The sequence below is a fragment of the Chiloscyllium plagiosum genome, unplaced genomic scaffold, assembly GCF_037043375.1.
Source record: "Chiloscyllium plagiosum isolate Xiang-an unplaced genomic scaffold, Cpla_swu_hap1 HiC_scaffold_19, whole genome shotgun sequence".
NCBI classification, from domain to species: domain Eukaryota; kingdom Metazoa; phylum Chordata; class Chondrichthyes; order Orectolobiformes; family Hemiscylliidae; genus Chiloscyllium; species Chiloscyllium plagiosum.
The window spans coordinates 76,109,639-76,122,279 of NW_028270157.1; the positions used below are offsets into that span (position 1 = coordinate 76,109,639).

Genomic DNA, 12,641 nt, shown 5'->3' on the forward strand with positions numbered 1-12,641 from the left:
AGTTACAGCGATGGACTGGGGTGTTACAGCGATGGACAGGGGATGTTACAGCGATGGACAGGGGAGTTACAGCGATGGACAGGGGATGTTACAGCGATGGACAGGGGAGTTACAGCGATGGACAGGGGTGTTACAGCGATGGACAGGGGAGTTACAGCGATGGACTGGGGAGTTACAGCGATGGACTGGGGTGTTACAGCGATGGACTGGGTGTTACAGTGATGGACAGGGGAGTTACAGCGATGGACAGGGGATGTTACAGCGATGGACAGGGGAGTTACAGCGATGGACAGGGGATGTTACAGCGATGGACAGGGGAGTTACAGCGATGGACAGGGGATGTTACTGCGATGGACAGGGGAGTTACAGCGATGGACTGGGATGTTACAGTGATGGACAGGGGTGTTACAGTGATGGACTGGGATGTTACAGTGATGGACAGGGGTGTTACAATGATGGACAGGAGTTTATTCTGGGGTCTTTACTTGCTTTACTCGCATTACTCAACATTACCAGAACGGATAAGAGGTGTATTGATGATTATTCAAGAAGGTTACTATCCCATCCTTGCGATTGTTGGTGTTCCTGGTAAGCCTCTCTATCTCCGTCCATTTAATAATTCCATAAACCATGTTGAACTTAGTTGCCATTTCTGTTACCCATATTTGGCAAAGGCAATACGCTATTGTCTAGTTTCAGTTACAAACTCAGTGCATCATCCACAAATTTCAGACCTCCAGCTCACAAACATTTGAGAGCAAGACTGTTCAAAACTTCGGGCCCCTTTTTTTGGCCTGAACTGATTTATGTCTCTGTGTTCTCCCCATCACCAAACCTATCCAATACTAGCTCCATAATATCTCCAGTCTCCTCCTCTGCATCAGTGCTGTTGCTGAATAAGCCATTACCTACACCTTGGTAAAATTCAGACTTTATGGTTCCACCTCTCCTCTGGTCATGCTTCCAATTACAAATACTTCGATCACAAATTTGTTCTTGTCTCTAAGGTTAGTTCATGATAGGGACACTGCATCATTGTAATAATGCTGCTGGACTGGCAATTCAGAGGCACAGGTTATTACACTGAAGACACTGTTTCAAATCCTACCACAGCTGATGGCAGAACTTAAATTCAAATAATACAAATTGGAATAAAAACAAATTTCACAAATAACTACCAGGGAAAGTGCTGGGGAAACTGAGGCAGAGTTGTGTAGAGAGAAAAACATTTTGCAATCGATTGACCATACATCAGAACTGAAAACAACTGGGAAATTGTGTGATTTATGCCAGCTGCAGAGATGTTTGCTTTGAAGGGGAGAAGGCATGAGTTGAATAGATGAAGAAAGAGAGAGACAGGGAAAAGAAAGAAGCAATCAAAGAGATTGCTAATGATCAGTCGGAATGGAAATAAAATGTGAGGTGAATCTCACTTATTTTTCACCTTTTCCATCTTCTTGAAGATCATGATCATTTAGGTATATATCCAAGTCCCTGTGTAAAGTGAATCACCCTCTCTTCCCTGAGTATGGTCTTCTTTAATTTATTCAAGGGCCAGCATTTATTTTCTTTTCCTAGTTGCTGTTGAGAAAGTGTTGGTGAGCTGCCTTCTTTAACCGCTGCAGTCCACATGTTGTGCATTGCCAGTGCCTAGATCCACACTGTTTCATTTCTTTAAGCCTTCATAGTGATTGGCATAACTCAGTGGCTGGCTTGGCCATTTCCAAGTGCAGTTCAGAGTTAACCACATGGCTGCAGGTTTGGAGTCACATATAGGCCAAGGCTAGGTGAAGATGATCGATTACTTTCTCTGAAGGAATTTAGTGAGCCAGATTGGCTTTCTGACAATCGATTATAGTTTCATTAGGTTCTTAATTCCAGGTATTTGATTGAATTCAATTTCCACAATCTACTTTGGGAGGATTTGACTCCATGGTCTGGGTCATTATCTGAGTTCCTTGATTAATCGTCTCGAGATAATACCACGAGGCCATCACCAAAACAGCATCTCCAATCAACTTCACAGGCAGTCGTGGTGTTGCTGTATTGTGACTGAGGTACAGCACATTGTCAGCTGCTCGGATAGATACAAAAAGGTAAATGGGTTACAGTCAGGGGGCGGAAAGGGAACAGGCAGACAGTGCGGGGATCCCCTGGAGCTGACAATGTAACTGCACCTCAGTCACAATAACAGCAACATGCATCTCCTGTAGAATGTGGGAGGTGATGGTCATCATGAGTGCCCTCAATGACATCATCTGCAGGAAGTGCACTCAACTTGAGCTCCTCTGAAACTGCGTTAGGGAACTGGAGATGGAGCTGGATGAACTTTGGATCATTAGGTAGGCTGAAGGGGTAATTGAGAGGAGTTATAGGGAGGTAGTCATACCTCAGGTACAGGAAAAAGGTAGAGGGGTTACAGTCAGAGGACGGAAACGGATCAGTTAGAAAGTGCAGGGATGCTCTGTGGCTATTCCTCTCAATAATAAGTACACTGAATTGGGTGGGTGGGGGTGGGGGTGGGGGTGGGGGGTGTGCTACCTACCAGGGAAAGCCATAGTAGCCTGGTCTCTGGCACTGAGCCTGGCCTTGCCGTACAGAAGGGAAGGGGGTTGAATAGAAAGTGGTAGGAAACTCAACAGTTTGAAGAAATGACATGAGATTCTGTGGTTACGAATGGGACTCCCGGAAGGTACATTGCCTCCCAGGTGCTCGGATCTGAGATGTCTCTGATTGAGTCGATAAGATTCTGAAAGGGGGAGGATGAGCAGTCAGAGGTCATAGTGCAAATTGGCACCAATGACATACCCAGGGAAAGGGATGAGGGTCTAAAATGTGATTTCAGGAAGTTAGGGTGGAAGCTAAAAAGCAGGATGAGCAGAGTCGTAATTTCAGAATTACTACCGGTGCCACGTGCTAGTGAGGTGAGGAACAGGGAGCGAGTGCAGCTGAACATGTGGCTATAGGGCTGGCACAGGATGGAGGGAGGGAGGGAGGGCTTCAGATACATCGTTCATTGGGGTACCTTCCGGGGAAGGTGGGATCTGCAGGTCTAACAGAATTGTTGTTATGGGTGATTTTGTTTTCCCGAATACTGATTGGAATGTTCTTAGTGCCGATGGTCTGGATGGAGCCTATTTTGTCAGGTGTGTCCGGGAAGGATTCCTGATGCAATATGTAGATTGGCCGACAAGGGGACAGGCCATAGATGGATTTGGTGTTAGGCAGTGAGCCAGGCAAGGGGTCAGATCTCTCAGTGGGAGAGCATTTCAGTGACAGTGACCACAACTGCCTCACCTTTATCACAGCCATAGAGAGGGATAGGAACAGACAGGAGGGAAGGGTTTTAACTGGGGGAGGGGAAATTACACTGCTATTAGGCAGGAGCTGTGGAGTACAAATTGGGAACAATTGCTCTGCGGGAAATGCCCAACAGAAATGTGGAAGCTGTTTAAGGAGCACTTCTTGCGAGTGTTGGATAACGGTGTCCCACTGAGACAGGGAAGGAATGGTAGGGTGAACGAGTCTTGGATGACAAGATCAAAGGCACTTCTCATCATAAGTTGGAAGGAAGCTTACTTAAGGTTGAGGAAACAAAGGTCTGGCACAGCTTTAGAGGATTTCAGGGTAGTGACGGAAGAACTCAAAAATGGACTGAGGAGAGATAGGAGGGAGGGGCACGGAAAAGCATTGGTGAGAAGGATTATGGAAAACCCAAAGGCAAGCTCCGCGTATGTGAGGAATAAGAGAATGATCAGAGAGAGGATAGAGCTGTTCAGGGATATTGGAGCGAACTTGTGCCCTGAGTCTGAAGAGGTAAGGGAGGCATAAATAAGTTTTTTACTTCAGTATTCACAAGAGACAGGGACCTTGTTGATTGTGAGAACACCATGGACCAGGTTAAAATTTCTTGAACAAATTGATATTAAGGAAGTGGAAGTGCTGGAAATTCTGGAAAACATCAAGATAGGTCAGTCTCCAGGACCAGATCAGATGTATCGAAGTTTATTACAGGAAGCGAGGAATGAGATTGCTGCGCTTCTGGCGATGATCTTTGCATCCTCTCTCTCTACGGGAATAGTACCAACTGATTGGAGGGAGGTGAATGTCATTCCTCTGTTCAAGAAAGAGAATAGGGAAATCCCTGGGAATTACAGAGCAGTCAGTCTTTTGTCTGTGGTAAGCAAGGTATTGGCAATGATTTTGAGAGAGAGGATTTATGACTATTTGGAAAAACATGGTTTGATTTAAGATAGTCAGCATGGCTTTGTGAGGGGCATGGTCATGTCTCACAAGCCTTACTGAGTTCTTTGAGGATGTGACAAGACAGGTTGATGAAGGCCGAGCAGTGAATATGGTCTATATGGATTTCAATACAGCATTTGATAAGCTCATTCAGAAAGTTATGACTTGTGGGATACAGGGAAATTTGGCGATCTGGATAGAGAATTGGCTGGCTGAAAGAAGACAGCAAGTAGTAGTGGATGGAAAGTATTCCGCCTGGAGGCCAGTGATCAGTGGTGTCCTGCAGGGATCTGTTCTCGGGCCTCTGCTGTTTGTAGTTTTGATAATTGACTTGGATGAAGATGTGGAAGGGTGAGTTAACAAGTTTGCCAAAGACATAAAGGTGTTGTAGATAGTGTTGAGGGTTGTTGCAGGCTACAACGTGACATTGTCAGGATGCAGAGCTGGGCTGAGAACTGGCAGATCGAACTCAATGCTGAATTTGAATGCTGAAATACACAATTCTTGGCAGCATGGGGCCCATGTACATAGATCCCTCAAAGTTACCAACCAAGTTGATGGGATCATGAAGAAAGCATATGGTGTTTTGGCTTTCATTAACAGGGGGATTGAGTTTAAGAGCTGTGAAGTTTTGCTGCAACTCTATAAAACTCTGGTTTGACCACACTTGGAATAGAAGGACAGTATTACGGTTGCAGAAAGGACATTCGAGGAATCGTCTGCTGAGGCAGTATGGGCTGGGGTTGGGGGTTTTCTATAAGCCTCGGAGTAGTTCCAGAATGTAGACTATAAGATCGCAAAGATGATCCTCGATAGGAGTGAGAGTGACATGGGAGTTGTTATGGGGGACTTTAACTTTCCAAATATTGACTAGGAATACTGTAGTTCAAGTAGTTTAGATGGGTCAGTTTTTGTCCAATGTGTACAGGAGGGTTTCCTGACACAGTATGTAGACAGACCAACAAGGGGCAAGGCCACATTGGATTTGGTACGGGGGAATGAACCAAGCTGGTGTTAGATTTGGAGGTAGATGAGCACTTTGGTGATTGTGACCTCAATTTGGTTATGTTTACTTTAGTGATGGAAAGGAATAGGTATATACTGCAGAGAAAGAGTTATAGATAGGCGAAAGGCAATTATGATGCAATTCAACTAGTTTTAGGATGCATAGGATGGGGAAGAAAACTGCAGGAGATGAGCACCATTGAAATGTGGAGCTTATTCAAGGGAAAGCTACTGCTTGTCTTTGATAAGTATGTACTGGTCAGGCAGGTAGGAGGTTGTCGACTGTGGGAGCCATGGTTTACAAAGGAAGTTGAATCTCTTGTCAAGAGGAAGAAGAAGGCTTAAGTCACGATGAGACATGATGGCTCAGTCAGTGCACTTGAGAGTTATAAGTTAATGAGGAAAGACCTAAAGCGAGCGTCTAAGAAGAGCCAGAAGGGGATATGAGAAGTTGTGGGTGGATAGGATCAAGGAAATCCCTCAGATTTTCTATAAGTATATCCGGAATAAAAGAATGACGCGAATAAGATTAGGGCCAATCAAGATTAGTAGTAGGAAGTTGTGTGTGGAGTCTGAAGAGATAGGGGAAGTGCTAAATGAATATTTTTCATCAGTATTCACAACAGGAAAACACAATGTTGTTGAGGAGAATACTGAGATACATGCTACTAGACCTGATGATGGGTTTTTGCCCAAAACGTCGACTCTCCTGCTCCTCGGATGCTGCCTGACCTGCTGTGCTTTTCCAGCACCACACTCTTGACTCTGGATGGGATTGAGGTTCACAAGGAGGAGGTGTTAGCAATTCTGGGAAGTGTAAAATAGGTAAGTCTCCTGGGCAGGATGGGATTTATCCAAGGATTCTCTAGGAACATAGAACGTCACAGCGCAGTACAGCCCTTCGGCCCTCGATGTTGCATCAAACTGTGAAGTAATCTGATGGCCATCGAACCAACACCATTCCATTATTATCCATATGAATTAAAAATGCCCATTTAAATGCCCTTGACATCGGCAAGTCTACTACTGTTGCAGGCAGGCCGTTTCACACCCCTACTACTCTCTGATTAAAGAAACTACCCCGATATCTGTCCTAAATCTATCACTCCTCAACTTAAAGATATGTCCCCTCATGTTAGCCTTCACCATCCAAGGAAAAAGGCTCTCACTGTCCACTCGATCTGACCCCTGATTATCTTGTATGTCTCAATTAAGTCATCTCTCAACCTTCCTCTCTCTAACGAAAACAGCCTCAGTTCCCTCAGCTTTCCCTTGTAAAACCTTCCTCCCATTCCAGGCAACATTCCAGTAAATCTCCTCTGAATCCTTTCCGAAGCTTCCACATCCTTCCTATAATGTGGTGACCAGAACTGCAGGCAGTATTCCAGGTGCGGCCACACCAGTGTCTTGTACAGCTGAAGCATGACCTCATGGCTCTGGAACTCAATCCCCCTACCAATAAACACCAACACACCATATGCCTCCTTAACAATCCTATCAACCTGGGTGGCAACTTTCAGGGATTTATGCACCTGGACATCGAGACCTCTCTGTTCATCTGCACTGCCAAGAATTTGACCATTAGCCCAGTACTCTGTATTCCTGTTACTTCTTCCAAAGTGAACCACCTCACACTGACTCCATTTGCCACTTCTCAGCCCAGCTCTGCAGCTTATCTATGTCCTTCTGTAATCCACAACATCCACCAGCACTACCCACAACTCTGCTGGCCTTAATATAATCCGCAAATTTACAAACCCATCCTTCTACACACTCATCCAGGTCATTTATATAAATGACAAACAGCAGTGGCTCCAAAACAGATCCTTGCAGTACACCACTGGTAACTGAGCTCCAGGATGAACATTTCCCATCAGCCACCACCCTCTGTCTTCTTTCAGCTCACCAATTTCTGATCCAAACTGCTAAATCACCTTCAATCCCGAAACTCCATATTTTGTGCAATAGCCTACTGTTGGAACCTTACCAAACACCTTACTGAAGTTCATATACACCACATCAACCACTTTACCCTCATCCACCTGTTTGGTCACCATCTCAAAGAACTCAATAAGGTTTGCGAGGGACGATTGACCCTTCACAAAACCGTATTGACTATCCTTAATCAAATTATTCCTTTCCAGGTGATTATAAAATTCTATCTCTTATAACCTTTTCCAACACTTTACCCACAACAAAAGTGAGGCACACCGGCCTATAATCACCAGGGTTGTCACGACTCCCCTTTTTAAACAAGGAAACAGCATTTGCTATCCTCCAGTCTTTTGGCACTACACCTGTCGATAATGATGACGTAAAGATCAACGCCATAGGCTCTGCAATCTCCTCCCTGAAATCTCAGAGAATCAGAGGACAAATTTATAGTCATCTGGCAAACAACAATTTGATTGGAAATCGTCAACATGGATTCATCAAGGGAAGATTGTGTCTGACAAACCGCATTGAGTTTTTTGAGAATGTGGAGAAAGTGAGGTCTGCAGATGCTGGAGATCAAAGTTGAAACTTTATTGCTGGAACAGCACAGCAGGTCAGGCAGCATCCAGGGAACAGGAGATTCGACGTTTCGGGCACAGGCCCTTCTTCAGGAATGAGCAGAGAGTGTTCAGCAGGAGAAGATAAAAGGTAGGGAGGAGGGACTTGGAGGAGGGGCGTTGGAAATGTGATAGGTGGAAAGAGGTCAAGGTGAGGGTGATAGGTCGGAGTAGGATGGAGGCGGAGAGGTCAAGAAGAAGACTGCAGGTCAGGAAGGCGGTGCCGGGCTGGAGGGATCCGGCTGAGACAAGGTGGGGGGAGGGGGGATGAAGAAACTGGTGAAGTCCAAGTTCATCCCCTGTGGTTGGAGGGTTCCCAGTCGGAAGATAAGACGCTCCTCCTCCGACCGTCGGGTTGTTGTGGTTTGGCGGTGGATGAGTCCAATGACCTGCATATCCTCGGTGGAGTGGGAGGGGGAGTTGAAATGCTGTGCTACAGGTTGGTTGGGTTGGTTCGTCCGGGTGGCCCAGAGGTGCTCTCTGAATCGCTCCGCAAGTAGGCGGCCTGTCTCCCCAATATAGAGGAGGCCACACCGGCTGCAGCGGATGCAGTAGATGATGTGGGTGGAGGTGCAGGTGAATCTGTGGCGGATATGGACGTTTCCTTTGGGGCCTTGGAGGGAGGTGAGGGGGGAGGTGTGGGCGCAAGTGTTGCACCTCCTGCGGTTGCAAGGGAAGGTGCCGGGAGTGGAGGTTGGGTCGGTGGGGGGTGTGGATCTGACAAGGGAGTCGCGGAGGGAGTGGTCTCTACGGAAAGCTGATAGGGGAGGGGAGGGAAATATATCCTTGGTGCTGGGGTCTGTTTGGAGGTGGCGGAAGTGACGGCGGATGATGCGCTGTACATGGAGATTGGTGGGGTGGTAGGTGAGGACCAGTGGGGTTCTGTCCTGGTGGCGGTTGGAGGGGCGGGGCTCAAGGGCGGAGGAGCGGGAAGTGGAGGAGATGCGGTGGAGGGCACCGTCGACCACGTCGGGGGGGAAATTGCGGTCCTTGAAGAAGGAGGCCATCTGTGTTGTACGTATTTTGAACTGGTCCTCCTGGGAGCAGATGCGGCGGAGACGAAGGAATTGGGAGAATGGGATGGCGTTTTTACAGGGGGCAGGATGGGAGGAGGTGTAGTCCAGGTAGCTGTGGGAGTCGGTTGGTTTGTAGTAGATGTACAGCGCATCATCCGCCGTCACTTCCGCCACCTCCAAACAGACCCCAGCACCAAGGATATATTTCCCTCCCCTCCCCTATCAGCTTTCCGTAGAGACCACTCCCTCCGCGACTCCCTTGTCAGATCCACACCCCCCACCGACCCAACCTCCACTCCTGGCACCTTCCCTTGCAACCGCAGGAGGTGCAAAACTTGCGCCCACACCTCCCCCCTCACTTCTCTCCAAGGCCCCAAAAGAAACTTCCATATCCGCCACAGATTCACCTGCACTTCCACCCACATCATCTACTGCATCCGCTGCAGCCGGTGTGGCCTCCTCTATATTGGGGAGAAGGCCGCCTACTTGCGGAGCGATTCAGAGAGCACCTCTGGGCCACCCGGACGAACCAACCCAACCACCCTGTAGCACAGCATTTCAACTCCCCCTCCCACTCCACCGAGGATATGCAGGTCATTGGACTCATCCACCGCCAAACCACAACAACGCGACGGTCGGAGGAGGAGCGTCTTATCTTCCGACTGGGAACCCTCCAACCACAGGGGATGAACTTGGACTTCACCAGTTTCTTCATCCCCCCTCCCCCCACCTTGTCTCAGCCGAATCCCTCCAGCCCGGCACCGCCTTCCTGACCTGCAGTCTTCTTCTTGACCTCTCCGCCTCCATCCTACTCCGACCTATCACCCTCACCTTGACCTCTTTCCACCTATCACATTTCCAACGCCCCTCCTCCAAGTCCCTCCTCCCTACCTTTTATCTTCTCCTGCTGAACACTCTCTGCTCATTCCTGAAGAAGGGCCTGTGCCCGAAACGTCGAATCTCCTGTTCCCTGGATGCTGCCTGACCTGCTGTGCTGTTCCAGCAATAAAGTTTCAACTTTGATCTCCAGCATCTGCAGACCTCACTTTCTCCTTAAATCTGGTCTGGCCCTGGGGACTTATCAATCTTAATGTTTTCCAGAATTTCTAGCACATCATCTTCATCAATCTTGATCTGGTCAAGCCTGTATCCCAGCTCCTCAAAGTTTTCATTTCCAACAAGTTCACTTTCCTTGGTGAAAACTGAAGCAAAAAATTCATTCAGGGCTGCCCCTATCTGCTGAGATTCTGGATTAGTGGTGCTGGAAGAGCACAGCAGTTCAGGCAGCATGCAAGGAGCTTTGAGGATCCACGCGCAAGTTCCCTCCGCTATCCCTGATGGGCCCTACCTTCTCCCAGATCATTCTCTTATTCCTCATGTATGAGTAAAATGCCTTTGGGTTCTCCCTAATCCTTCTTGCCAAGCCTTTTTCATGCCCCCTCCTGGCTCTCCTCAGTCCATTTCTGAGCTCGTCTCTAGTAAGCCTGTAATCCTCTCAAGCTGTGCTAAATCCTTGCTTCCTCCACCTTAAGTAAGCTGCCTTCTTCCTTTTGATGAGAAGCTCCTCTGTTCTCATCATCCAAGGCTCTTTAATCTTACCCCTTCTTACCTGTCTCAGAGGAACAAATTTGTGCATCACTCTTGACAACTGCTCCTTAAATAGTCTCCACATGTCTACTGTGCTCTTTCTGTGGAACAATTGCTCCCAGTCTGTACTTCCCAACTCCTATCTGATAGTGTCAGAATTTCCTTTTCCCCAATTCACTATCTTCCCTCAGTAACTGCTCCTTACCCTCTCCAAGGCTATGGCAAATGTGAGGCATTTGTGATCACTTTCACCAAAGTGCTCTCCCACCATGAGGTCTGACACCTGTCCTGGCTCGTTGCCGAGCACCAAATCCAAACTGGCCTCTCCCCTCGTCGGTCTGACTACATACTGAGTAAGGAAACCCTCCTGAACACACCTGACAAAAACGGCTCCATTCAAACCATCTGCACTTAGGAGGTTCCAGTCGATATTGGGAAAGTTGAAATCACCCATAACAACAACCCTGCTACTTCTGCATTTTTCCAGAAACTGCTCACCTATGAGATCTTCAATCTCCCCACGTGTTAAGCTACATTCCCTGCCTGTTCTTCATCTCACTATCTCGTGGCACCGGTAGCAAACCCGAGATCACTACTGTACTTCTCCTGCTCTTCAGCTTCCAACCTAACTCTCTGTAGTCACTTTTCAGATCCTCAGTCCCTTTCCTGGCTGTATCATTGGTGCCAATATGTGCCACGATTTCTGGCTGCTCACCCTCCCCCTTCAGAATCGGCGACATCCCAGACCCTGGCACCGGGGAAGCAACATACCTTCCGGGAATCCTGTTCCTGACCACAAAATCTCCTGTCAATCTGTCTAACTATTGAGTCCCCTACCACTAGCGCTTTTCTATTCTCCCCCTTCCCTTCTGAGAACTGAAATTATACATTGAAAAATTGATTGTCTGTTAAGCCTTTCATCTGTTAGAATACAGTGATAGTTTCACTTCTTTCATGTGTAAATCACAAAACCCTTTTTTTCAAAGTTGCAATCTCGGGTTAGCTGTTGCAGCTAGACAATATGTTGAAGATTCTGGATTAGCGGTGCTGGAAGAGCACAGCAGTTCAGGCAGCATCCAAGGAGCTTCAAATTCGACGTTTCGGGCAAAAGCCCTTCATCAGGAATAAAGGCAGTGAGCCTGTAGAGTGGAGTCTGAACCAATATGTTGAAGGTGTTAGCCCCCTGTGTTCTCTGTCTATGACCTGATGTTTAGATTGATTCTAATCTAAAAATGAGATAAGAGTTTTACATAAATTCATGCAGTTTTTGAGCTCAGAGTTCTACATGAACGTATGCAGTTTTTGAGCAAAGTGAAATGTAACTCTGCAAGTACAAATTCACCCCACAAAATGTGTGCATGTGGGTCTTTGTCTGTGTCCGTGTGTGTGTGTGTGTGTGTGTGTGTGTGTCTGTCTGTCTGGGGTGGGGGTTTGTGAGTATGAGAAAGTGTGTGTAGTGAGTGCAGAGAGTCTCAAGTCTGTGAGGGGGTGCATGTGAGTGTGGGAGTGTGTGTGTCTATAAGGGTGTGTGTGGGTGTCTGTGTGTACCTGTGTCCTTGTGTATGTGTAGGAATACCTGTGTGTGTATGTAGTGCAATGGTGATCACCTGTAATGTGATGGATCTTTTGAAATATCAGAGAGTTGAGGGCTACAAGGAAGTGGATATGAAATAGGAGTTGATGCCAACAGCAGATCAGCCATGATCTTACTGAATGGAAAAGCAGACCCGAGGGGCTAAATGAACTGTTCCTGTTTCTTGTGTTCTCTCTATTATGGACTAGGTCAGACCCGCCTCAAAATATCTTTAGAAAGTAGCCTAGACCCTAACTTTTTCTTATTTTAAAGGTAGATATGAAGTGGGCATTCCAGGTGTGATGAAGCTGGTCAAACCACCAGCCTTTAAGCAAGACTGAATTTATTTAAGCACTACAGATGGAGTGCTAACAAAAGAAAATGGAATTTAGTAAAAATATAGCTGTTGGAAAACTTAACGGAACTGATAAAGCAATGTAACTAAGTAACTGTTCCAATCCTGTGATATCCCAAAGACACACCACTTGGAAAAAGGTAAATTGAAACACAGGTTCTGACAGGCAGGAGGGAACAACATCCAGAGAAATTTCAGATCGAAAGTCAGTCATGAATCATCTGCTGAAGCTGAAATCTTTCCAGCCACAGCAAATTAGACAAAGCAAATTGAACTGGGAGAATTGGCTACTCCTCTGCCATTGTTAA

At 46.9% G+C, this 12,641-nt stretch overlaps 1 protein-coding gene across 1 annotated transcript in view; it reads left to right on the forward strand.

Moving 5' to 3' along the window:
• The first annotated feature begins 455 nt into the window (after nucleotides 1-455).
• The window catches only part of LOC148146813 (putative G protein-coupled receptor 139), a 41,928-nt gene continuing 29,742 nt past the window's right edge, over nucleotides 456-12,641 (forward strand). The window contains exon 1 of the mRNA XM_087996919.1: nucleotides 456-588. Within this exon, the coding sequence (XP_087853045.1) occupies nucleotides 456-588 (133 nt within the window). The remainder of the gene's footprint in view (nucleotides 589-12,641) is intronic.